This window comes from Gobius niger, assembly GCF_951799975.1.
Source record: "Gobius niger genome assembly, chromosome: 14".
NCBI classification, from domain to species: Eukaryota; Metazoa; Chordata; class Actinopteri; order Gobiiformes; family Gobiidae; genus Gobius; species Gobius niger.
The window spans coordinates 27,057,951-27,085,873 of NC_136865.1; the positions used below are offsets into that span (position 1 = coordinate 27,057,951).

Here is a 27,923-nt window from a genome sequence, read left to right on the forward strand (position 1 = left end):
CCTGATCTAACGCTTTCTCCCAGCGCGTCTCGGTTATGGGTTTTTAAGTAAATGATTGGAGAGATTAGCCCACACAAACTTCTCTGGGTGAGTGTGTTATGCTGTCGACAAAGGGGAGCTTTATCCGGAGAAGAGGCGCGAGACAAGACAAAACAAGGCACGGAGGGGGTGATTGGCAGATTAGACTAAGATAGGCTCAGATAGAGCTGTAGAAACAGGATGGGGGAGTTTATATTGGTGATTTGGCAATGCATAGACCGTTATTCATTATTGATTCACAATCTGTCTGGAGGAAAACATAAGAGAAGTCACTTTACTCACCCCTCTGTCTGTTGACTACAGAGGCATCAAAGCAAAAAAAATGGCTTAAACTGCATATGGAGGACCATCTGCAGATATTTACCCGATGTAAATGTGTTAGGCCTGTGGCTCTCTCCGGTTGGGTCGGGGGATTTGTATTTATATCTTTTTGCCTCCTTGAATTCTTTAGTTATAATTCCTTATAAGACACCTTTATGTAACAAGATCATTTCCCCACTGAGATTGATGAAGTCGTATCTGATCTTCCTTTATGGCCATTTTTACCGTTGCCAAAAAGGACTATTGACACTTGTTTATTGATAGTCAGCCTTAAAGGCGTATTATGCAACTTTTTATGCGGAAAAAAAAAGATATTTGTGTGTATTTGACCTTGTAGTCATCAACTAGCTGTACTGTATGAATGTTTGGCCTTTTCTTTTGATCACGGTGGTCTCTACAACACTCCAGGTTAAATTGTTCTGTAGATTTTCTGGTCAGCAGTGAAAACCTTCCAAAGAATTGATCCTGGAGCGTCCTTGAGACCACTGTGATCGAATGTTGACCACTCAAACACCTGATTGGTCACTACAATACACCCACACCCACACACAAAACTTTATTTGCGCATGAAAAGGGACTATACAGAGTTTAAAAATGTTAAAGTTAAGGGGGAGGAAAATTCCTCCCCCTACATGTTCCAGCCATGTCCTAATGTGTAGAATGAACCCAGATCTATTCACCACAACTGCCAATCCTGCACTGTCACTCAAAAAGGTGTTACTTCGGGTCATGCAAAAGCTTAATATACAAGCTGCAGTTACACATATGACCTGCTGTGGCAGCAGTGAGTAAACAAAACGTCAATAAATACTCCTTTGATTTACAAAAACAGGCTCAAACTTGTTTTTGTCTTGAATTGAAATGAATTCTGTCACTTGTATTGAAAGCTAAAGTACGCCCCGAAGCTTTACCAGTTGAGAACCGTGATTTTAGGGAACATGGGTCCGTCGAAAACTCACGGGCAAAACGCATAAACTCCATAAGGTGAATCCCCACACTGTCTGGGATCAAAGGTCAAACTATGTAATGTTTTGAATAGATAATAATATCTGTGAGAGGGTTGTTGTGTTCCTCACCTGTGTGAAGTATTTTGGCCCAGTTGGCATATACACACATGATACTGTATTACAAAGCAGTCACACTGGTTCTGTCAATCCCTTTACACATTTCCAAGACGACAGACCAGGAAGAGGCACCTGCTGTGGCTCTTTGTCGATCGGCTGGAAACTTCCGTGAATTACCAGGCAGCGTTTGCTCATAAAGGCCCCGGATCAGATTCCCTTTACACGCCTATGGGCTTTTTTTCTGCGCTTCCTCGGGGAATGCACTGAAATCACTGCAACCATTCACAAAAAAGGTCGACCGGCCCCGGCGCCCGCGTCACGCAGGGCCACAAAGGAAACCCATTGTGTCCGCAAACCGTTGCAACGACTCATTGTTGGTAAAAAAAAAAAAAAACCTACGCAAAAGTCAGCGATACGGGCAGGCTTTCATTTCGTGCGTAAAGGAAATGGAAGCTGTGACGAGGAAATGATTTAATAACTGTTATTTTCCATGTGAGCTGTTTCGTAAGTCCATGCAACAATATAGATGGAATACGTTGGACAGTGATCTACAGTTCTGCTGATGGGAAAGTTTGGGCCCTTTAGCAAGACACCACATGGATTCAGTTCCAAATCCTGTCCAGTCATAAAACACTGTCATCTGTAGGAAGTTATTGGAAGGATCAGCCACTGGTCTTTTGTCAAGGACTCCAACTGTCTCTGCTGAAGCTGAAACAGAGTGCGGATGGTTTTATGTTTCTGCAGCATGTCGGTTACACCACTGACTTTGTGATTTATCTGTGAAAAAGAGCTGAACACTTCCTTCCCCTGAGTGAGTTAACAAAACAAACACAAAAAACGCTCTTTGACCCGTTTCCTCAACACGAGTCATAAAAGGCACAATAACCTTCACTTGCACGAACTTCTGTGCACGGAGTGGAAGTTTTTAAGTAACTACAGGCCCTACAGGTCAGGTTTTGTTGATTTATATTTTGACTAGTAATGGGATAACTTGACTTTTTCAGATGCCGATGTGTAATGTCTCCGTGAGGGGGAGTATTGTCTGTTTCCGCCACATTTCTAATACCAAAAACCACACGCGCCGCTGCTGAATGACTGTAGCAGGGTGCATGACCTCACGTTGACCTCGATATGTAGGCCTTATTTACCAACTCTACCGCCTGTCTGCAGCGTACGGAGAGATCGCTGTGTTGTTTCGGGTTGTGTTCGGTTTTGCCAGAGGAGTTTGTTTTGGAAATTCATCAAAACCAAATATGGAGAACTCTCTGTGATGGATCTGTGCACGTTTATTTTAAAACTTCATGCAAAAACTTTACGAATGTGAACAGTTATAGGCTTAACACAAAGTCTGCTTCCCATGTTACGTCTTTCTTCCCTTGTCAGAACATGCTTGGAGTATTTCGCATCAACTACTTCATATTATTTTGCTGTGGATAGAACATGGAAGTGTCAAAGTCTACAAACCATGACTTGACTCAATCTGAGCAGTTCTGAGCTCACACTGCATTCATCATGGCATTGTTGATTTATTAGCAGGCTGTCAAAATGAAAGCTTGTATTTTCAGTGTCCTGCAGAAACCCATTTTATTAGATGTGGTTCTTCTGCACATTCTAACTCTCTTGCCTCTGTGTGTTTGCAGTTCTCCCAGACTCGATATCCTGCCTGGTGCTGCTGTTCTTAGCGGAGTTCATCGCCCTGTCACTCTCTCGCCCCGCCCACAGCCCCGCCCTCTGCGCTCTGTTCGGCTCCATGGCGCCACAGGTCGAGCGGCTCCTGCACCTCTCCCGAAAACTGCACGACCTGGTGAGGCAACGCAGCAGTTTGATTAATTACATTCATTTCAATGAGCAATAAAAGTTGCCTCAACTTAAAAAAGCTTGTGCAGTATTTCTGAGTCGGCTCAACTTGTAAGGTTTGTGTGCCAAAGACAATAAGTCAAACCTCATGAAACCTCTGATTTGTGCAATTTTGGCTTGACAAAAACTTTTTAAGTTGAGTCAACCAAACGTTTCTGTACAACTCCCTTCATTTGCTCTTTCTGAGTTCAGTCAACTTTTTATTTTTTACAGTAGGGCCTTCAGTAAAGTTGAGCTTATACTTGAATCTTTCCAGAAAAAGCCTGTGCAGTATTTCTGAGTCGACTCAACTTGTAAGGTTTGTGTGCCAAAGACAATATGTCAAACCTTATGAAACCTCTGATTTGTGCAATTTTGGAACAATAAAAACCTTCTAAGTTGAGTCTTTCTGAGTTCAGTCAACTTTTTGTTTTTTACAGTAGGGCCTTCAACAAAGTGGAGCCTAAACTTAAATCTTTCCAGAAAATAATGCTCCATTGATGTTAACTATGTGATTTTCTGCACAGACGAGGCAACGCAGCAGTTTGATAGATTGCTATTTTGAGTTGCCCATTAATTTCAATGAGCAATAAAAGTTGCCTCAACTTCAAAAAGCTTGTGCAGTATTTCTGAGTTGAGTCAACTTGTAAGGTTTGTTTGCCAGAGACAATATGTCAAACCTCATGAAACCTCTGATTTGTGCAATTTTGGCTTGACAAAAATCTTTTAAGTTGAGTCAACCAAACGTTTCTGTACAACTCCATTCATTTTCTCTTCATGAGTTCAGTCAACTTTTTATTTTATACAGTAGGCCCTTCTGTAAAGTTGAGCCTAAACTTAAATCTTTCCAGAAAATAATGCTCCCTTGATGTTAACAATGTGATTTTCTGCACAGACAGACGAAGATCTGAATCTCATCGCTGCTGCAGATCACAGACTCGACAGTCTTCCAGAGATACCACACACAGCTGCTGCGTTCAGCTCCATGAAGGTAACATCCCGTAACATAATAACAAAGTGTTGTTTTTTTAATGATTATTGTAATGTTGATGTGACCCCGCTGCGCTCCGCTCCACAGATAAACGAGTCCGTCTCGCAGCTGTATAACTTCACTGAGGTGTTCAGGTCACACATGGACTGGTTAAAAACGGCCAGAGAAAATGTCAGTCTTCCCACTCAGCCAGCAGAGGGCGCCAGTCGACACCTGCTGCAGCTCTCACACCTGCTCAACTCCACTCTGCACCAGGTATGAGCTGCCCACCGAGGAAGGTTTATCATTTACCCCGTTGCTCTTTTGTCTCATGTTTGTGTGTGTTTGCCTCCAGCTGCAGGAGGAGGTGCCCCGGCCCTCGCCCCCCTCCCTCCCCGTGGCCTCCTCTGCCTTCGACGCGCTGAGGTTTTCTGTGGAGATCTCCGAGAATCTCCGAGCCTTCAGCCTGTGGACGAAGAGGTCGATACGTTTCTTACAGAAGCATTCGCGCTGCCCCCGGCGCTGAGGGGCCCTGGTGCAGCTGCTGAAGAGGCGACAGGGTCTGGACACGTGGACTGTTACTGTGAGGGGACACTGGGACATGTCTCATAGGAACATCATCTGAATGTACTGACTGTCGGGTCCCAACAGCCTTCGTACTGACGAACATGCACTGTTTTGGGCCAGTTCACTCCCTCTGTTTACACGGACAGTGCCTCCGCAATGTTTTTGTACTGTTCATTAGGATGTTATTTATGACTCATCAGTGTTTAGTTTGAGGTGCAGGCATCTCACGTTTTGTATATCAGTAAATATTATGCTATATTTAATAATAATATTAATAATATTAGCATTGTTTTAATGCTTACGGTTATTTATGTTTTTTATCTATGTTTTTATATGTTTCACATGAAAATAAATACATTTTACAATAAAATAATAATGTTTACATTACGTTACTACATGAGCTGAATATCAGAATTAGAAAAGAGTTTCCATTGTCATTGGAAAAGTTTCTACAATTATCATTTTTTGGGGAATGGTGCAAACGTGAAACAAGGAAGAACTATAATATTATAAAGGATACATTAAATAAAAGAACTAGTATGATCAATCAATAGAAATAAATACAGGTGAAAATAAACCAACCAAAACAATATTTGCAAGTCAAGATGAACCCCCCCCTTCCAAAAAATATTTAAACTAAAATAATAATAACATACATTTTGTTCTATGTTTTGTAACTGAATAAACCTTCATACAACAAAATAAAAATATTATATTTCTATGGCACTGAAACAGACCTGCTAATGAAAAACACATACGTGGAGTTTTTTCAACGGCACTGATCTGTTTATGCAAATGAACTCGTCATATGCACTTTAAATGACAAATATTTTGGAAAACATTCTAAAAGTTCTGCTGATTCAAGCATTATCATAAGTCTGTCTGTTAGAAACTATCAACACAATGAATCAACAGTCATTTCTGGCCTGTGTGTGTCTCTACGATACATAAGAACCAATGAAACATTTTAAGGAGAAGATCTTTACATAGATCTTTAATATATGTGTTCAGCTCTGTTAACTGCACATAAACAGGGTTTTATAGAAATAGACTTTGAAGATGGACAAGGCAGTGACATCCCTGGCCTTCAGCTCCACACGCTCGTGTCAGGCAGCGTCTTGTTTGCATAGAGCTGTGTCAGTGTTGACATGGAACACGGCACATCACAGCGAGCACTCTTATGTAAGAGACTATTAATGTCTATAAGCTCCGATCAGCTTCAGTTTCAAACAGGCCTGAAGCACATGCCTTCACACCTCACATCAGGTCAGCTCTTCTACCGTTTTCTCCTGCTGCTCCAGAAGAAACAGAACAAGTGTGCACCAAAGTTTCAAACAAGTGCAAGATTCTCATTATTAAAGTGCATTAAGAACAACTAACGCTGAGGGGAAAACTGTTTACTAATGAGGTGGCAAACCACGACACATGCGAAAGAGCTGCGCATGCTTTCAGGACACTTATACTGTATATATGTAACCCCGTGAAGTTTGACCCAGGCTGCAATGACGAGACCACTCGAGAAGGGTTTGTGGCTTTTATTTGAAGCTCTGGAATCACATAGACAGGACAGGTGATCACAGGTGTCTGACAGTGTTTCTGCCCCTAAACGCACCACACCAGATACAAGTATTATGTCAAAGCATGAACTGTACATTGTATCTATGGAGCTATGGCAGTGACTCCCCTGATAAGCAATCTGACAAAGACTGACAACGTCTAAACAACGTCTAAACTTGACCAAATGTCAAAAGAAATACAACATTCAAATAATCACTTAAAATATATATTTAAAAGTGTTATGTTACATATGAAACAGATTAAACTGATATAGAGTAGAGTAAAATTACCAAAATTATCATAAAATCACAGAGAAAAACCAGTAACAAACTGTTGACAAATCACACAGCGATCAAAGGGGAGGAGCAAAGGGCGTAGCCATAGAAACCACCTCTGCCAGGCAGAATATACACCAAATAAAAAGTGGTGTTAAAGCTGATTATGATTTTAATAATCAGATACATTTTGATGAAATTCAATAAACACAAAACTGGCATCATAGTGACCAAGGTTATTAGATTAAAGATTTACAGGAACAGTAGGAACAGTATATATTGTAGTATTTACAATATATATTTACAGTATTTACCTTAGTTACTGTAAAACAAACAACAATGAAATTGTAAACAGTTTGTTTTGTTTTTAGATGAAAGATTAATGCTGTACTGTAATTTCAGTTGTATTTACAGTCACTCGTGATGACATTTTATTGAAGGACATCAGTGCACAGCAGCAGGTTTTGAAGCCTCTTGTATATTTTGTCTTGGCTGCTCCTTTTGTGTATATTAGTCCAAAACTCCACACAACATTCTACTGTAAAAATGATTCACAGTAATTTTACTGTGTTTAATACAGTACATAGCAGCATATTTCACAGCCATTTTTACAGTCAGGGTAAACTTCTCCAATAGCATACAGGAGAAGTTTACCCTGGAGTGTTAGATGTTCACATATTCAACATGTTTACAACTAAAACAAAATGCATGTAAGATGTGAGTCTTCTAGCGTTTGTAGAAATGTTTAAAGCCTTGTCGAGGTGTTGACAATATCTCTTATCTGATACAAAACTTAATTCAAACTTGATTTTTGACTTTTCAAGGTGCTCCATACTCTCGAGCAACTCCTAACGACTCTCACCAGAAAATAAACCATCTTTCCAAACATCTACATTGGTTGACCACATTAATACATTTTATAAATAATGATACAAGGCCCTTTAGTATCACAATCAGATTCACAAGACTAAACTAAACTTCTAACATTCTGCCATCATCTTGTTGTTTGTTTGAAATCTGGAAACCTAAAAACACAAACATATATACACCTCCAAAGACCACAGCTTGAGAAGCGCTGGTCTAAATCGCAGCTGAAATCTCGCCTCCTGAAACAAAACCATGTCAGAGAGAGAGAGCTGCTGCTGAGAAGTGCTCAGTAAAAATGCTGAAATAGTTGAATTTATGGCTGCGGTCGTCAGTCCACCCACGAGGGAATGTACAGAGCAGCGGCAGATGTAGAGACAGTGAGCTCACGACAGAGGGAGGGAGACTCAGCGCTGGATAAAGATAGAGGAGATGACAGGACAACAGGGAGAAGCAGGGCCTGTGCCGTTTGTGGGCCGAGCCGGGCCGCACTGTGACACCGAGGGAATTCAGACAAGTAAAAATAGCCACCGACGAAGAGAATGAGCGAGAGAGAGAAATGGTCGGAGAACATAAATCATGCTGCGACCCACTTTCATCCCGGGTTAAAGTGTGTTGACTTTAAATCCAGCTGGTGTTCCACATCAGGATCAGACCTCAGCCCGGATAAATGACACTTTTTTACATAAATCTTAACATGTGGGGTCTGAGATTTTCGGCCTGCCTTTAACCCGTGACCCAGATGAAAAGATTAACGGCAACTTATGATAAAAACATCTTGTGGTTTGGCGGCTCTTTACACGTCTACTCAGCAGCATTGAAGGACTGAAGAAAAAAATCACCCATGAGGACAATAAAGCAACCTTAAAGCTGCATTATGCGACTTATTATGCAGATAAAAAGTTGATATTTGTGTGTATTTGACCTTGTAGTGACCCAGCGGAAACAATTATACCTCTACACATTGTTATTTTATTAATTTGTTCTCAAGAACACTCTCAGCTCTCAAGAAACACTGCAAATAGACAGGAAAATGCGCAATCAAGTAATAGGAACTAGAGGTAAATTATATAGAATGAATATAAGAACTTTGGTAACGCTTCATATTAAGGTGTACTTGTTACCGATTAATATAAAATAAAAATAAAATGTTTCTATAAGCATTAATAATATGCTTATACATATATTAATAGGTTGATCATTATATTGTTATCAACTACCAAGCCAACACTAACCCTAACCCTTATCCTCAATATATTACTAATGTTTTTTTAATACTTTAAGGTGCATTATGGAACTTTTTATGCAGAAAATGAGTTATTTGTGGCTGTATGAGTGGTCAGCATGGCACCTTTAACATCACAGTGGTTTCTACAACGCTCCAGGATCGGTTGTTTTGTAGGTTTTCTGGTGAGAGGGTCTGTTGGCGGTGAAAACTTTCTAAACAATTGGTCCCGGAGCGTCATAGAGACCACTGTGACGTTAAAGGTGCCATGCTGACCTCTCATACACCCGCTGGGTCACTACAAGGGGAAATATGCACAAATACCGACTTTTCTCCCCCGCATTAAAAGTTGCATAATGCACCTTTAATGAGAACCCCTTAATCTAAAGTGATGACAAAACTTCTAAAGGGAAATATATGAATAAATAATAAAGATTATAACAGACTGTAAAATATCAAAATGTCAACAGTGGCAGTGCAAAGTTTACAGTCATTTAGTGCAGATGATTGATTGGACTCATGAACACTAAGTAACTCTGCAGTCAGACTCATGAGCACTAAATAACTCTGCAGTCAGACTCATGAGCACTAAATAACTCTGCAGTCAGACTCATGAGCACTACATAACTCTGCAGTCAGACTCATGAGCACTACATAACTCTGCAGTCAGACTCATGAGCACTACATAACTCTGCAGTCAGACTCATGAGCACTAAATAACTCTGCAGTCAGACTCATGAGCACTAAATAACTCTGCAGTCAGACTCATGAACACTAAATAACTCTGCAGTCAGACTCATGAGCACTACATAACTCTGCAGTCAGACTCATGAGCACTAAATAACTCTGCAGTCAGACTCATGAACACTAAATAACTCTGCAGTCAGACTCATGAGCACTAAATAACTCTGCAGTCAGACTCATGAGGACTAAATAACTCTGCAGTCAGACTCATGAGCACTAAATAACTCTGCAGTCAGACTCATGAGCACTAAATAACTCTGCAGTCAGACTCATGAGCACTAAATAACTCTGCAGTCAGACTCATGAGCACTAAATAACTCTGCAGTCAGACTCATGAACACTAAATAACTCTGCAGTCAGACTCATGAGCAGTAAATAACTCTGCAGTCAGACTCATGAGCACTAAATAACTCTGCAGTCAGACTCATGAGCACTAAATAATTCTGCAGTCAGACTCATGAGCAGTAAATAACTCTGCAGTCAGACTCATGAGCACTAAATAACTCTGCAGTCAGACTCATGAGCACTAAATAACTCTGCAGTCAGACTCATGAGCAGTAAATGACTCTGCAGTCAGACTCATGAGCACTAAATAACTCTGCAGTCAGACTCAAGAGCACTAAATAACTCTGCAGTCAGACTCATGAGCACTAAATAACTCTGCAGTCAGACTCATGAGCACTAAATAACTCTGCAGTCAGACTCATGAACACTAAATAACTCTGCAGTCAGACTCATGAACACTAAATAACTCTGCAGTCAGACTCATGAACACTAAATAACTCTGCAGTCAGACTCATGAGCACTAAATAACTGCAGTCAGACTCATGAGCACTAAATAACTCTGCAGTCAGACTCATGAGCACTAAATAACTCTGCAGTCAGACTCAAGAGCACTAAATAACTCTGCAGTCAGACTCATGAGCACTAAATAACTCTGCAGTCAGACTCATGAGCACTAAATAACTCTGCAGTCAGACTCATGAACACTAAATAACTCTGCAGTCAGACTCATGAACACTAAATAACTGCAGTCAGACTCATGAACACTAAATAACTCTGCAGTCAGACTCATGAACACTAAATAACTCTGCAGTCAGACTCATGAGCACTAAATAACTCTGCAGTCAGACTCATGAGCACTAAATAACTCTGCAGTCAGACTCATGAGCACTAAATAACTGCAGTCAGACTCATGAGCACTAAATAACTCTGCAGTCAGACTCATGAGCACTAAATAACTCTGCAGTCAGACTCATGAGCACTAAATAACTCTGCAGTCAGACTCATGAACACTAAATAACTCTGCAGTCAGACTCATGAACACTAAATAACTCCGCAGTCAGGCTCATGAACACTAATTAACTCTGCAGTCAGACTCATGAGCACTAAATAACTCTGCAGTCAGACTCATGAGCACTAAATAACTCTGCAGTCAGACTCATGAGCACTAAATAACTCTGCAGTCAGACTCATGAGCACTAAATAACTCTGCAGTCAGACTCATGAGCACTAAATAACTCTGCAGTCAGACTCATGAGCACTAAATAACTCTGCAGTCAGACTCATGAACACTAAATAACTCTGCAGTCAGACTCATGAGGACTAAATAACTCCGCAGTCAGACTCATGAGCACCAAATAACTCTGCAGTCAGACTCATGAGCACTAAATAACTCTGCAGTCAGACTCACGAACACTAAATAACTCTGCAGTCAGACTCATGAACACTAAATAACTCTGCAGTCAGACTCATGAACACTAAATAACTCTGCAGTCAGACTCATGAGCACTAAATAACTCTGCAGTCAGACTCATGAACACTAAATAACTCTGCAATCAGACTCATGAACACTAAGTAACTCTGCAGTCAGACTCATGAGCACTAAATAACTCTGCAGTCAGACTCATGAACACTAAATAACTCTGCAGTCAGACTCATGAACACTAAATAACTCTGCAGTCAGACTCACGAACACTAAATAACTCTGCAGTCAGACTCATGAACACTAAATAACTCTGCAGTCAGGCTCATGAACACTAAATAACTCTGCAGTCAGACTCTTGAGCACTAAATAACTCTGCAGTCAGACTCATGAGCACTAAATAACTCTGCAGTCAGACTCATGAGCACTAAATAACTCTGCAGTCAGACTCATGAACACTAAATAACTCTGCAGTCAGACTCATGAACACTAAATAACTCTGCAGTCAGACTCATGAACACTAAATAACTCTGCAGTCAGACTCATGAGCACTAAATAACTCTGCAGTCAGACTCATGAGCACTTAATAAAAATAAAACTTGATTATTCACCTCACGTTGTTTGTCAGGACATGCAAATATACATTATTTTGTACATTGATTATATTTAGAGTGAAGATAATGTTGCTATATTTGCTTTATCTCTGTATAGAACGATGATTTATTGTATTATTTTTATTGTATTACTAGTTCATGTTACGTTTTGCACAATAGCACAAAAAAGTAATGCTAGTTTGTGGATGTTTTCACTGACAATGGGCTTTACCCAAATCTAAAAGCTTCTTGATAAAAGCATCAAAACAGTGACAAAAACGAGACAAAAATGAGGATGAAAACGCAACAAAAAAGCAACAGTAGGGCTAGTTTGGCTTTGCCCAAATCTAAAAAAAAAGCATCAAAATTGTGTCATAAACAAGGATGAAAACGCGGCGACAACGTGACAGAAAAGTCACGTTAGTAGGTCTTAGCTTTCAAATGTAGCACCACACTGTTGCTTTCCATTAGAGAAGCTTTTAGATTTGGATTTAGGTAGAACTGGAGATAATGCTCTTGGTTCATTGGTTCAGATTCTGATTAAAACATACATCTTTGATTTGATTATGTTAGCCTTTTTATTTGTCCTTCTGAACTTGCTCCACCTGTTGAGAACCACTGTTTTAATGTAATAAAGCGATATTATAGGTGTGTGTCAGTGTGACTGAGTGATTGCTCGTAAATGTAGCTGCAAATGTCAGTGGAACATGTAAAAACAGCCTCTGCTCGCGGAGTTCGACAGATGCATGTGTTGACACAGGCACAGGCAGGGAGAGGGCTGAGGTGGGACTGTCCCGCGCTCAGCTGCACAGGCGGGATCATGGAGAGAGGGAGAGAGGGAGAGAGGGAGAGAGGGAGAGGTGAGGAGAGATCACTCTGGATAAAGCGGTGCAGCTGCAAGGCATGAAAACCTTCAAAGACACGCAACGCTGCCTTTGAAGAAGCACGAAGCAAAAAAGCGGCCAGGTCTGAGTCAGCGCTGTCCCGGGACGACTGGGCTGGGGAGGAAAGAAAGAAAGAAAAAAAAAAAAAAAACACTGCACCTGCTCAATGACAAGAACAACCTGAATTTACGCCCAGGACCAGGATGAATCACGGCAGGATGACAGTAAGCCACAGCCGCTGCCTTCACTTTCAAAGAGAACACTTTACTCACCCTTTCGCGCGTGAACTACAGACTTCATACAGACTTTCGCTGCAGCGCAATGTGACTAATATCAAATCAAGAGCTTGCAAAATCACAGGGGGGACATAACTCTGGGATTGCACCATGTAAAGTGGTTGTATTTGATGGATGCCTTTGAAGTCGGTGACGCTCACTGCGGTTTATGAGCCTGTTGCAAGAAGTTATCTGCGGATTCTTTTTGATGCTCATTTTGGAACGGTTTCCAGATTTGATCAGAAACATGAAGCATATTTTCTTTACAGCTGCAAAGTCGTGCTAGTGCATGAAAGATTTGACTTTTTTTTAAAAGGCTGCTTGATCATTGGTAACTTATTTGTAAATGCCTGCCATAAACCAATTTGGAAACACTTTATTTTACACTACCCTTGATACACGGGACCTGCCACATTAAGTACAATGTAATGCTCTATGTAACAATGTGTAATAACCTGTACCTACAGGTTATATAGTTATAAGTTATAAGGCATAACTCTAACCTTAAGCCCTAACCCTAAGGGTCTCGTGTCCTATTACATTATGTACCTACAAAGTACTAATACACATTATTCTATTGTGCATGTAACCCATAGGTGCAAGTTACTACAGATTGTTTCAGAGGACATTTCATTGTACTAAATTTAGTTAGGTACAATGTATCTAGGGAGTGTAAAATAAAGTGAAACCACCAATTTTGACTTGGTCTGGATTCTTTTTTTTTTTAGTTCACAACTTTCCTTCCCTCGTCCTACTTCAAAACGCTTTGTCAGTCTTTTTTTTTTTTACATTTGCTGCAATAGAACAAGTCTGGATGAACAGAGTATACACACAATTCTTGCAAACTAATTGTAGGGCAACATTTATAAAACAAAGTAATTGTAAGTGCTTTACCAAACAGGAAAGCATTACAAGTAGGCAACACCAGCTTACAAATAAATCTATAAAACAAAGAAAAATAAAATCATTATGAAGTTAAATTGAAAGTGAAGACCACAGAACATACCAGCCATAATGTCACAGCATACAAGTTAAAGAAAGGAAGGAAATCGTACATGTTTTTGCAGACACAAGCTGTCACAAAACGCTTCACAATGGACAGCTTATCAATTAATTTCACGTCACCAGCTCCATCCACTCACTCAGCCCCTGCGCTTCCCTCGTGGTCTCATCCCGGTATCTCCCGAGATCAGTTGACATTGTGTTAAAAGAGAAGTTACTAACACTAAATTAACACCCGGACACGACTTTCCATCACGTAGGCCGGTGCAAACACAATGAAATCGTGGCTGTTCAGTAACCTTGTTGGCCTGAGAGAGAAACTGCCCTCCGGACTGCTGTTTACTCTGAAATTCATTAGACACATGCCACTCATGCCGCCATATAAATTTATGGCGGCGTTAAAATTGTATGGTGTGAATTCTGAGCACTGACAGACACATTATCTCCGCGCTCGCGGCAGGAGCACAGATCGAGCGGTTGGATGTGCACAAGTGTTTCCATTCGCACCCAGTGTTGGATATGACTTCTGACTAAAATGTTGGCCCTTTGATTGAAGTTGGACAAATAACATTCAGATTGTTTCATCCGAAGCTTGCACTTTGAAACCAAATGTCTCTTCTCTCAATTTCTTTCTTGATAAAATCGATGACGAAATATTGCACTTCGGTCGGCGAAATAAACACCCTTCCCATCCAGTTGGGGCCGGTCCACTAGGGTCTTATGTAAAGCTCTTTCATGGGACGTCCCGCTGGGAGAGGGCTGCAGCCACCTCGTCTTACAGCGCTCAAACCTTAAACCAACTCCAAGCGCGGCAGATATGCGGCTCACTGAATACCAGGTTAACCCCTCTGCGCCACGCTCTGACAGACACGCCGCTGAGTACTGTGCATGTGAACTATCTAATGTGAGAAAAATCTATCTATCTATCTATCTATCTATCTATCTATCTATCTATCTATCTATCTATCTATCTATCTATCTATCTATCTATCTATCTATCTACAGTGCCTCTCGAAAGTATTCATACACCTTGAACTTTTGCACATTTTGTCATGTTTATAACCCTAATTATTTTTACGTTCACACACAAGTAGCCGACAACTGTGAAGTGAAAGCAAAATGATACATTTAGAAAACCGAAAAGTGGGGCGTGCATAAGTATTCATACAGCATGAATGAATACTTTGTGGAACCCCCTTTTACTGCAATAACAGCAGCAAGTCTTGGGGTCTGACAGTACAAGATTTTCACATGTAGAGAGTGACATTTTAGCCCATTCCTCTCTACAAAACAGCTCAAGCTCTGTCACATTAGAAGGAGAGCCTTTGTGAACAGCAGTTTTCAGATTATTCCAACTTCCAACGGGATTTCTTATGGCCTCCTTTCAATAATGGCTTTCTTCTTCCACTCGTCCATGAAGGCCAGATTTGTGTAGATACGACTTATAGTTGTCCCATGTACAGATTCCCCCAGCTCAGCGGCAGGACTTCACAGCTCCTCCAGAGTTATCTTGGAGCACTTGGTTGCATTTCTTACCAGTGCTCTCCTTGTTCGGTCTGATATTTTAGGTGGACGACTACGTCTTGGTAAGTTCACAGTGGTGCTATACTCTTTCCATTTCTGAATGATGGATTGAACAGTTGCTCCGGGAGATGTTTAAATCTTGGGAAATCTTTGTATAACTTAATGCTGCTTTAAACTTCTCCAGAACTTTATCCCTGACCTCTCTGGTGCTCCTTGACCTTCATGATGTTGTTTAGTGACCAATACACTCTGACCATAGCTCTGAGGCCCTAAAAGAACAGCTGAAATTATACTGAGAGTAGATTACACACAGGTGGCCTCTATTTAATGGTTAGGCCAAGGTGTGAACATTCTGGAGTCATTAGGAATGTTATAAAGGCAATTTAATGCACTCAGAAAATGCTGTATGAATACGCCCCAATTTTCACTTTTCTATTTTAAAAAAAATAACAGAATCATGTATCATGTATCATTTTGCTTTCACTTCTGTCTTCATATCTGTCTATCTGTCTATCTGTCTATCTGTCTATAGTACCCGTCAATAGTTTCAATCTTCAACTCTATTTACATTGCTTTTCTGACCCTGAAATGACCAGTGATGCCAGTAGAAAGTTACTTTTGTTAGAGAATCAAATGAAATGGCTATTCCTCATGCTGGGTCATGCTGTGCAGTCGTACTATCTCTGTTGTAGCCTTGACTGCAGTGCCCGGGCACCTACTCTCTGATGCTCGACAGAGAGTCTTTATCCTTCTTCTGTGGAAGCATGGACAGGCCTCTCATAACGTCTCGAGTTCATGTCTCCAATGGTAAATAAACTTCTCCTGCATAAGTCATCCAGACTCCTGCCTAATTTTCATCCTCTCGGACACCATTGTTATTTCTCCGACAACTTTCCAGACCAGTAATCAGAGTAAAGTTACTTTTCTGTAGTTTTTCTTAGGAAAAATATGTACATCTTTTTACTTGCGTCTCGTGGAGTGACATAACCTCTGCGACAAGTCACATTCAGCATAAAGACGATATAAACGTAGACAACAATAGAGGAGGAGAGAGATGGGAATGTGTCACCTTTCTGAATCTATGGCAGCTTTGTTGATGTTAATGTGTCTTTTATTTACGTTATGCAAATGTTCTTTTACATACAGCTCTTAGAAACACTCAGGGTGTGCAAATGAAAATGAAAATGTGAGAAAAATAAACAAAAACAGTGGTTTCTTATGTAATCAGGAATCTTTTTTCAGAATTCTATTTCATCTATCTATCTATCTATCTATCTATCTATCTATCTATCTATCTATCTATCTATCTATCTATCTATCTATCTATCTATCTATCTATCTATCTATCTATCTATCTATCTATCTATCTATCCATCCATCCATCCATCCATCCATCCATCCATCCATCCATCCATCCATCCATCCATCCATCCATCCATCCATCCATCCATCCATCCATCCATCCATCCATCCATCCATCCATCCATCCATCCATCCATCCATCCATCCATCCATCCATCTATCTATCTATCTATCTATCTATAATAAAAGCATGATCTTAGGATGAACAGAGTGTTCCCCTGAAAGTGCAATGTTCAGTGTTGTCCTGGTGATGTAGAAACAGGGCGTTGAATTGCGGTCTCCCTTCACACATCCTGTTCCTTTGCTGTGCATGTTAATACTGAGCTGTACAGAATAGTGCGAATACGAACCATCCGCCTTCGCATCGGTGAAGAATCCTGTTGCGCGTAATGACCAGATATCTGCACATAGTTCACATAAGTGGAGCTGCGGTCGGTGGAGTGCGAATACCTCACCAATTAGAGAGAGGCAGACACACTGAGAGAAGGTCAAAGGTCACGTGGCACCGAGTCCTCCTGCGCTGATGAAAATAGCTTAACACAAACACATTTATGAACTTCTGTTAGCCAGTTACATAATGTCATTTTAGATGTGTATAAAACTGCTAATGACGGGTTGAGTATTGTTGTGGCAGCTGTGACCGAGAGCGGGAGGAATGTTGTTTATCTAACTCAGAATAGCATCTCCATGTTGGTCATGTTCAAAGCACTATAAACAGATTCCATAGTATTGCATAGTTTGAACATGATCGGAAACATATTGTTTATTGACTACAGAACTAAACAATGAAGCCTAAACATATTTAAAAAGACAAACTATACATACATATAACCTTCTAATGTGTTTAAATGGACAATTCAAACACTACATAGCCTGAACTTTACATTGTCTTATTTACTTTACATATTGGGCTATACAAAACCAATGATTGATTGACTACAACACACTGCAAAAAGTGTTTAACTAGATCAGTAAAAACATCTCAATTTCAGCACAATGATCCAATTTGTTGTTGTTTTGACTAGTTAAGTTGTCCTTGGGCATTTGTCCTAGATTATTTCACTTGTTCTGAGATGTTTCTGACTCGTTTCGATACGTTTCGTCCTTATTTCAGGTCATTTTCTTTGCCACTGGGGTAAGAAAATTGTTCTTATCTCATTGGCAATTTTACTTTCTTATTTCAAGCGAGATTTACCCTAGAACTGGTATGAAATGTCCTCAAACAAGCAAAGCAAACTTGGTCCGATCAGGAAAAGTGTATAAAATGAGTGACAAACGCTCAAAACAAGATACATTTCCTCAATTCAAGTCATTTAAGCCAATGCTTGATATTGACTTTTTGTAGTGCAGTAACACAGTAATGTAAGCAAATGAGTGACTTCTTGGTATTACATGCGTAAACTTAAAGCGACACTGCGTAATCTTCCAGGTAATATATCGCTATATTTCACAACTCTCTCGTGGTTAAATACAGTGAGGCTGATACACGAGACCAAGGAATAAAGCATCTGTCAATTAAAGTCTTTGTCCTCGATTTCTATATCATAATTATGTGATCATGTCACTACAATTTGAACAAGCCCATTGGATTCCTAGATACCCAAAACATGGGGTTAGACACCAAAATGACTTGTCTAGGATGAATAATAAAGGAGTAATGGGCAAAGGATCTTGCCACCCTCTTGGACGCCATCTTGAAAATTAGATCTTTCCAGTGGTCAGATTTTGGTAGACTTTTAGTATGTCAATAAGCACACCTGATACTACAGAAAACCATTGAAAAACCTTTTGTAGCATTTTTTTGGGGGTCAAACCATATATGCAGCCGGCTATATGTGGAAAGGAAAGCAGGGAGAGGGCAGAACAGAGATGTACTTATGATATAAAGTTGATCCATTTGGCCTCGTCAAAGTAGCAATATTGCTTTAAAAAAAAAATGCATTCAAAGGAGGACATTTGCTGTATTTAAAGTTCATGTTTGTCTGTTTGTCTGTTGTACAATCGAAGTAGCCGCATCTACATCAGGGATAAGCCCGTGATGTGCCACTCCCAATTAGGTTCACATTTTCGTCATAAGCTTGTTCCTTAACGCAATCAATCCAGTCTCGTCGACAATATTTTATTAACACTTTATGGGGGCGTATGATTACACCAACCCACTGATGACACAACAACAATTTGTACAAAGCCAGTGTTTGGAATTGAACCCCCAACCCTGAGGTAATCCGGCAAATTCCTCGACAACTGAGCCACTACAAACGGCGTGTTATGTAACTGACATTCCCGCCCCGTGTTGTCCTCCGTAATGGACTCTAATGACTGCTCTTGTTGGGCCGCGATGACACCAGATCCCGGCGTGATCCCGAGTGATCCCAGTGATCCCAGTGATCCGCAGCAGCTGTGTGGAAACTCTCTGCGGAGGCGACGCTACAGAAACAGAACCTCCCGCCACAAGAACAGCTCCCCCTCCGCCATTCTCATGGACACTAAACAACTTACGTTTGCACTATGTGGTTATTCAAGGCAAGTTTATTTGTAGAGCACAATTTAAAATACAGTTCAAAGTGCTACATTACAGTGCTACATGATACAGTTATAAGTAAATAAACCAATAAAACATCAATATAATCAATAATTAACTACATTAGAAGAAAAGAGTGCAGATAAAGTACTTCAGTGTCACATGCAGCTAAAAAGAACTGTTTTCAGCCTGGATCTGAAGTTGAGGCCTGTTTCACATCCTTATGAGATTGTTCCAGATTTTAGCTGCATGAAACTGAAACACAGTCTCACCATGTTTAGTCCTGACTCTGGAACCACCAGGAGACCCCTCCCTGAGGTTCTCAGAGCTGAGATGGTTCATATGGCTCAAACATGTTCGAGATGTATACTCTGGTGCCTATGAAGAGACTTGTAAATAGTTTTAAATTCTATTCTCTGAGCGGCTGGAAGCCAATGCAGAGACCAGAGCACTGGACTAATATAGTTGGTAATATTGTCAGGACTCGAGCAGCAGCGTTCTGCAGCTCTAACAGCTCGTTTTGAGGCCAGAGAGCAGCTGTTACAGAAGTCAAACCTGCTGGAGACAAAGAGCTCTGATCAATGTTTTTAAATGGTAAAAAGCTGCTGATGTCATTGACAAAATGCACCTTTACATCTGCTGCTTATTGTGTATTTGCAAATCCTCAAAAACTCATGCTGTTGTTTTGTCAGGACATGTGTGTTAGTTTAGCTATTTTAACCTTACAGTGTGCATATGTTTTGTTGCCTTTTAGCCATTCAATATTATCATTGAGAGCTTGTTTCATGTTGCACCAAGAAGAATCCCTCGTTTGTGAAACCTTTCTCTCTTTCTCTCTTTCTCTCTTTCTCTCTTTCCCTCTCGCACTCTCCCTCTCTCTCTCTCCCTCTCTCTCTTTCTCTTCCCCTCTCTCCCTCTATCTTTAACTCTCTCTCTTCCCCTCCCTCCCTCCCTCCCTCCCTCCCTCCCTCCCTCCCTCCCTCCCTCCCTCCCTCTTTCTCTTTCTCTCTCTCTCTCTCTCTCTCACTCTCTCTCTTTCTCTTCCCCTCTCTCCCTCTCTCTCTCCCTCTCTCTTTCCCTCTCTCCCTCTCTTCCCCTCTCCCCCTCCCTCTCTCTCCCTCTCTCTCTCGCTCTTTCTCTTCCCCTCTCTTCTTCTCTCTCTCTCCCTCTCTCTTCCCCTCTCTCTCTCCCTCTCTCTCTCTCTCCCTCTCTCTCTTTCTCTTCCCCTCTCTCCCTCTCTTCCCCTCTCTCTCTCCCTCTCTCTCTCGCTCTTTCTCTTCCCCTCTCTTCTTCTCTCTCTCCCTCTCTCTCTTTCTCTTCCCCTCTCTCCCTCTCTTCCCCTCTCTCTCTCCCTCTCTCTCTCGCTCTTTCTCTTCCCATCTCTTCTTCTCTCTCTCCCCCTCTCTCCCTCTCTCTCTCTCTCTCGCTCTCTCTCTTCCCCTCTCTCCCTCTCTCTCTCTCTCTCTCTTCCCCTCTCTCCCTCTCTCTCTCTTCTTCTCTCTCCCCCTCTCTCTTCCCCTCTCTCCCTCTCTCTCTCTCTCTCTTCCCCTCTCTCCCTCTCTCTCTCTCTCTCTCTTCCCCTCTCTCTCTCTTCTTCTCTCTCCCCCTCTCTCTTCCCCTCTCTCCCTCTCTCTCTCTCTCTCTTCCCCTCTCTCCCTCTCTCTCTCTTCTTCTCTCTCCCCCTCTCTCTTCCCCTCTCTCCCTCTCTCTCTCGCTCTCTCTCTTCCCCTCTCTCTCTCCCTCTCTCTCTCTCTCTCTCTCCCCCTCTCTCCCTCTCTCTCTTCTTCTCTCTCCCCCTCTCTCTTCCCCTCTCTCCCTCTCTCTCTCGCTCTCCCTCTTCCCCTCTCTCCCTCTATCTCTCTCTCTCTCTCTCTTCCCCTCTCTCCCTCTCTCTCTCTTCTTCTCTCTCCCCCTCTCCCTCTCCGTCCTTGGAGTCTGGGCGGCTTTGAGACGCTATTATCAGACCTGTTTACGTCCCGGGTCCAGCGTGCCCTCCTGTCCCACGGGCCGCTCTGGGACACTGTCCAAATACCAGCGAGTCTTTAGCATTGATTTAGCACTCCAGAAATGTAATACCTCGCATTTTATCATCCGCCATTAAAACGCGCTGCCAACCTGAGAGGCCATTTGTCCAAACTGTGTAGCTAGTAACATAATATGAGGCACAGTGGGAATCACATACCACAGTCTACCAAATACCAATGTCAGATTTGACGCAGGAGAATTTCCTTGGGCAAAACAATTCACAAACATTGTCCACTACTTCAAAAGGACAGCTTTGAACCCTGTAATAACAATGCTCCCTGGTTGCCTTCTTTCAAACACTTGATTTAGGACAGTCCGATTCACTTTTGTCTTATCTGTTTCTGCTGTTTCACAGGCGGCGACTAAGCTCCTGGACGAGATGTGCCTGTTGACAGCGCAGTCTCTGAGCCCCATGGAAACGGCAGAGCACTTCCAGGTGCTGAAGTTGTTGGGAGAGGGCTCCTACGGGAGGGTCATGCTGGCCGTGCACAAGAAGAGAGGTACAGCTCAGAAATACACTGTCACCCTGTATGAGGAGATGTCTATGGCGAGACTTTCTTTATAGAATATTTGACCTTCCAAGTATCAGCAGGTCTACATCAAGATCAAGTCAGGACTAAACCGAGTCCGAAATAGAACTATATTGGTCTAATCCATGAGCAAACCAGAAAAGATGCAATCTAACCCAATGTCAACCAGTTCCTACCCTGGATATTGAAACTGGCTGTCAATATTCAAAATCTGCACACACTGTGAACGCTCCTAAATGGTAAAAGCCAAATTGAAACACTAAAGCCGTCATGAACCGCATGTTTTTTCTGCAGGTACGCCGATGGCTCTGAAGTTCTTCCCTCGTGAGTCCACCTCGTTGGTCTCGTTCCTGCGGGAGTATAACCTGTCCCTTTCCTTCTGCACTCACCCGTCCCTCACCCGCGCTCTGGGCATCGCCTACAGCACGCCCTCGCACTACGTGTTCGCCCAGCAGGCCAGTCTGTTCGGAGACCTCTACGACGTCATCATCCCAGAGGTGAGCATAGCAGCACTGTACGAGTCCAAAAGCCTTAAAAAGATATCAGTAACTAACTACCACCCCGTGAATGTTCGGTCCCTGTGCAGGTGGGGATGGAGGAGGACAGCTGCCAGCGCGTGGTGTCCCAGTTGTGTGGAGCCCTGTCCCATCTGCACTCCCTGGGGTTCGTCCACAGAGACCTGAAGCCTGAGAACGTGTTCCTGTGCGACGCCGCCTGTCGCTGGGTCAAACTGGGAGACTTCGGCATGGTCAGTGCATAACAGACGGCATTGATGAAAGACGACATTCACACTCCTCGTGGGTTTAAACTCGGGCAATTCTCATCTGAAAAACACACTCTCATTCATCCTGGCCTATTGCACTTATCCAGATGAAACCTACGCAGACATGTGGAGAACATGCAAAAGTTACACAGAAAAGTCCCATCTAGGTGGGAATTGAACCCGGAACCTTCTAGCTGTGAAGCACAAGCGTTAACTGCTGTGCCACCATGCCGCTCTGATGTATTTATATCATCTGCATACAAGTGCAGATTTGCATTTTTGTCCACTTTATCTAAATAATTGATGTAAATAATAAAAAGAAGTGGGCCAAGAATCAAACCCTGTGGTAAACCAGAAAATACTGTTAAGAGACTTAATTATTTTTTATTCTGGACCTTTACACATTATGTTCTATAGAGTTTGTGAAAAATCACTGCTACCACGGAGATCCGCCATGTTTGTGGCTGTTAGCATACATTATCCATAGACTAACATTAGCTAAAAACAGTGGTGGAAAAAAAGCTGTGGAACAACTCAGTTAGCTGTTGAGTCACTGCTGGTAAATACATCTAACTCACTGTGGTGTCCAAATGCTTTAATATGAACAATAACTCCAGTACTTCACCGTTTAAAATCTCCATTTGTTTATTATTGCTGCAAATCCCATGATGCTTAGCGATATGACATCACAGTCCTGAACTCTATTCGTCAGATAATTTTCAAACCATCCAACAGTGTGGTTTGACAATCCGATATTCTGTTTAAGTGACTCTCCCTGTATTGACTCTCCTCCAGGTGAAGTCCCGCGGCACCAAAGTCCCGGAGGTGTGGTACAGCTCCCCATACTGCCCCCCAGAGGCAGAGGTGGCGCGGGGTAACGCGGACAGCTGGAGGGCGGAGGGCGAAAGAGAGGGGCGGGACAGTCAGGACCGTCCAAAGCGAGTGTGGGTTCCCGTGGAGCCATGCAGTGACAGCTGGGCCCTGGGCATCCTCACCTATGCCATGCTCACGGGCTCCCACCCCTGGGCAGAGACGGCCAGCGACTGCCGGTCCTACCTAAAGTACAAGGAGTGGTTCGACTCTGTGAAAGGCCCAGAAGATGAGCTGGATGTGTGGGCAGAGCCGTGTCGCGACGAGGGGCAGGTGGCCCCCCAGTTCAGCTGCTTCACCCCTCTGGCCTGCTCCTACTTCCAGGCCCTGCTGGACCCCAGGCCGGAGCAGCGCGGCCGGCCCGAGGACATGCTGGCCTTCCTGGGGGCGGAGTGGGTGAGGGAGGCTGAGAGGGAGAGGCTGGATCAGGAGAGGAAGAGCAGAGGAGCAATCAGGAACATGAAGGACTTGGACGGGAGGAGGGAGCGCTGAGACACGGGCGGAGACCTGGACGTTTTACTCAACAAATATAAGCTCAAAGTATGAATGTACTTTATTATCATCCTTCAGTGCCCTGGAGCAGTGGACAATCGATCTCCAGGGCTTGAGATAAGCTTGGTCAGAACTGACTGTGTGTGTGAGTGTGTGTGCAAGACTTTGGTTAAAAGGGGAAACTTAAAGCTGTGGTACTCAATTTGTTTTCTTGTAGAGTAAACTACTTTTGGCACCATAGATTGTAAACGCAGCATTTCTGAAAGAAGAACAGACTGTTGTGTGCAGGGCTGGGCTGGCCATCGGGAGCACCAGGTGTTTTTTTCCCAGTGGGCATGCATACTCTTTGGCCGGTTGGACCAGATGAGTGAACAGGCCTGTGCAGCACCACACCGGCCCACAATAGAAACAGTTTGGAAATAGCTTCAGGTTTCCATTGAAAACTTTTTGCCTTTTTGGGACTTCTAATTTCACTGTTACCATTTCATAACCTAAATCTACAGTGGAATCATTTGGGTCGTTTGGAAGTTTAGGTTTCGCGTTAGGAACCTCAAATGAGGAAGTCAGAGGCTAAATTAGCTCAACGTTAGCTTTGGTGGTCCGCATTGTTCATAACTCTGTTTCGCATGAACTCCAGCTGAGACGGGCTACTGATAAATTCAAGTGAACAATCGGGACGTGCTGACTGTCTGTGAGAGCTAGAAACGCATTTAGGCAACAGCTGAGACATTTTACAATTCAGACTTAAACGGAGCAATTCTGATATGTATAGGTAGCTGGAGGAAATCCACCCAAACACAGGAAGAACATGCAAACTCCTCATAGATGGGGCCTCAAAGACCTTCTCGTGGTGAGACAGATGACAGCTATATGTAACTTCTGCAGACTCGACACGGGGCTGCGGCTGAATACAGATAATTTACGACAGGGCAAAGTGTGGAAGCCATCAACTGTACTCTTTCACAGCCAAACGCGACTCTACCATTGGCAGCACTTAAGTATTAAAAGTACAGATAATACTGGACAAATATTACTCTGACGAAATGAGCGTCTATCGCAATATGTCTTGATAAGTTAAAGAGTGTTCGGAGTCATTTTGACCAAAGCAAATTTCTTTGAATTCGAATAATAATTTAATGCAAATTTGATAGACTATTTTATGTTACATATTGACACAGGAATGACATAAAAGCAGATACATTGTAAAAACGACTACAGGATTTTGTCTGTTCGAGCTGAATCCACACTGGCTCTATATGAAGGGTGACCTGAGACACCCTCAGCCTTCAACGAAAATACTTTGGTTTACAATCTCTAAAATAAACCTTTACAGGCTCCTTATCTGGGTCATCCTCGAAAACGGGCTCTTGATACGGAGAGTCGTTGTGGGTATGGAGAAATGATACGTGTCGTTAATAGTAAATAAAAGTCAAATTAAAGCCATATTTATGACGTGGAGCAGCTGCAGTCAGAGTATAGCGTTGTATAAAGAGAATCACCGCTCTCTATTTCAGGCTGTGAAATTTACTGTATGTCACATAGGTGCGCTGTAAATAAGGTGTAGATTTGTAACATAAGGCAAAAGGAAGACACTCGCAGACGCTTCAGTTCCTCCAGCCGGATCCGTGTCACATGTCCGGGGTGTGCTTTTAGCGTGTTTGTTTTTAGGTGTCAAAGTGTGACACCAGTTACCAAGGCTTCAGAGGCAGCAAACGTTTGTGCCAACGACCTGTAAATATCTAATGTATTAAATGCACATAGTATTTTTATAGTTATATATATGTATATGTAGTAAATAGTTTATAGCAGTGGGGATGCTGTGTCATAGGATGGTAAGAATAATATTTCTAATATATCAAGTGAAGCCATGTTGAATAAATATTTAACCAATAGAGCTGAAATCATGACCACAATAACAGTATTTTTTTTCTATAAATTAAGATGTTTCTATATTTTTTAGAATGTTGGAAAAAAAGTACCCCGGAAAAGGTTTGAGACCCACTTTTGGGTCCCGACCCACCAGTTGAGAACCACTGGTTTATAGGATCCTCAGTTTCTTTGTGCTTTCCACAAGATAAAAGAAAAATATTTTTCTTGTTGTTTGAAATATGACTTCTGTTATTTACCAAAAAAAAAGAAAGTTTCTACTATACTGTAGTTATACATTGTCAGTCAGTGCTTTATTTGTCATTGTACAACTGTACAACACAATTGTGTTCAGGTGTTAGTCCTGAGGCGCTGCCGTTGTGTTCCAACCTGACCAGAATGTAAAACATTGTAAATAAAAGCTTTAATCGCACTGCCTCTGATTGTTGTTTGTCAATACATGCACAGGAAGTGATATTTGCAGCCCTATGAGAATTTAAACGGCTGCACCTTCTGATCAATATTATGAAATTCCCTACATACATTTTCTTCCTCTTAGCCAAAGCCAAGTCTCCCAGTCTTTCCTCATCCCAGGAACCACCTCCAGCTCCATTGGGTGGACCCAAAGATGTTCCTTGCATGTCCAAGGATTTCTCCGGAGCAGATTCCTTCTGACATGAAGGAACAGTGGCTCTACTTTGAGCTCCTTCCAGAGGACGAAGCTCCTCACCCTAGCTATAAGATGTTCCCAGCCACTCTCCTTTGGTCACGACCTACAGTTCAGGGGCTTAATGTAGAATTTTGTATGATGTATTTGTGCATGAATGATAAATAAACACGGCTAAAGGACTCATTACCTCAAGAGAGAAAATCACAATTTTTAACTTTGACTCATCAAGCAAATGTAGAAGTGAAATGTGCTCTTGCAAAAACGAGTAGCTGAAAAACATTCCATATTATGTTTAAGTAAGTTTCTCCTTTAGCTTAAAGGGACTAGATGCAAGTTGGTCATTTTTGTACTCACTACTGCCACTTACATAACTGCAGATTCTATATTAAGCTCGTGCATGACGGCACTTCGGACCCGAATTAACACTTTTTTGAGTGACAGTGCAGAATTTTAGAGGCAGTTGTGGTGAACAGGTCTGAGCTCATTCTACACATTAGGACATTGCCGGAACATGAAGGGGGATCAAAATACTTAATTTTAACGTTTTTAAATTCCATAGTCCCTTTAATGGAAAGCTCTATTTTAGTGCGAGAAAATCGCCTAAACGTTAATGAAAAATGTTTCAAAAACGGATATCTGTTTTTGCATCTGTTTTTGCATTTGAACTCTTCAGATATAAATCTTTGAGAAAGAGATGGAGAAGTGGGCGCTCCTCAGCTACAGGTTGAAGTTCAGTCAGATCATTGTTTCCTCCTGGGGTCCAGCCGCAGACATATATCTGACCTGTGATGGTGGAGTGGAAAGGAGCACGTCAGCAGCATTTGCAGAGATACAGGTGACGTTGAACTGAAGCTGAACCGTGGCCCCGTCTAATAAAAGCTGCCACACTCGTAAATAACGGCGAGAGGTCAAAACGAGCCCCTACTGACAGACGTGGCACACACGATCCAGCCACTTCACACCCAATAGGCTTGATTCTGAAGCTCAGGTGTGCCTTGAAAAAATATCCCATAAGCTGATCATTTTTCAGCCATTCAACGGAATAATGTTGCTTTTTTTATTTCAGGCCTGGTCTCACTGACTCCGCACTCCAACCTGAAACCAGAGCCCACCGACACGTTTCATCTCGTATTACGTGAGGTGGAGGCGTTTTGTTTCTGTGGAGGCTTCAAACAGAACGCGCCTTTGCCCTTTGGCTTTTGCCCCGCTCTGTTTACCCCCACGGTCCGTAAATCACAGCAACATGCGCTCTGCTTCAGCACTTCCACACTTGCCTTGAAATGCAAAATATGGAATGACCCACTACAACAATATAGGCACTTCCACCAGATACACTCTTCACAACCGAACCAGCTCTTTCAGCGATGAGCTCCTATTAG

The 27,923-nt window shown here is 42.2% G+C and overlaps 2 protein-coding genes across 2 annotated transcripts; both read left to right on the forward strand.

Moving 5' to 3' along the window:
* The first annotated feature begins 287 nt into the window (after positions 1 to 287).
* Positions 288 to 5,033, forward strand: LOC306974376 (uncharacterized protein). The gene is made up of 5 exons (XM_079571587.1): positions 288 to 408; positions 3,065 to 3,228; positions 4,156 to 4,251; positions 4,339 to 4,506; positions 4,586 to 5,033. The coding sequence occupies exons 1-5, from the start codon at positions 378 to 380 to the stop codon at positions 4,754 to 4,756; spliced, it is 630 nt and encodes a 209-aa protein (XP_079427713.1). The 5' UTR covers positions 288 to 377; the 3' UTR covers positions 4,757 to 5,033.
* A 7,566-nt stretch (positions 5,034 to 12,599) lies between these two features.
* Positions 12,600 to 24,379, forward strand: LOC306973926 (serine/threonine-protein kinase SBK2). The gene is made up of 5 exons (XM_079571015.1): positions 12,600 to 12,868; positions 21,709 to 21,853; positions 22,178 to 22,380; positions 22,470 to 22,631; positions 23,442 to 24,379. The coding sequence occupies exons 1-5, from the start codon at positions 12,848 to 12,850 to the stop codon at positions 24,006 to 24,008; spliced, it is 1,098 nt and encodes a 365-aa protein (XP_079427141.1). The 5' UTR covers positions 12,600 to 12,847; the 3' UTR covers positions 24,009 to 24,379.
* Positions 24,380 to 27,923: the final 3,544 nt, after the last annotated feature.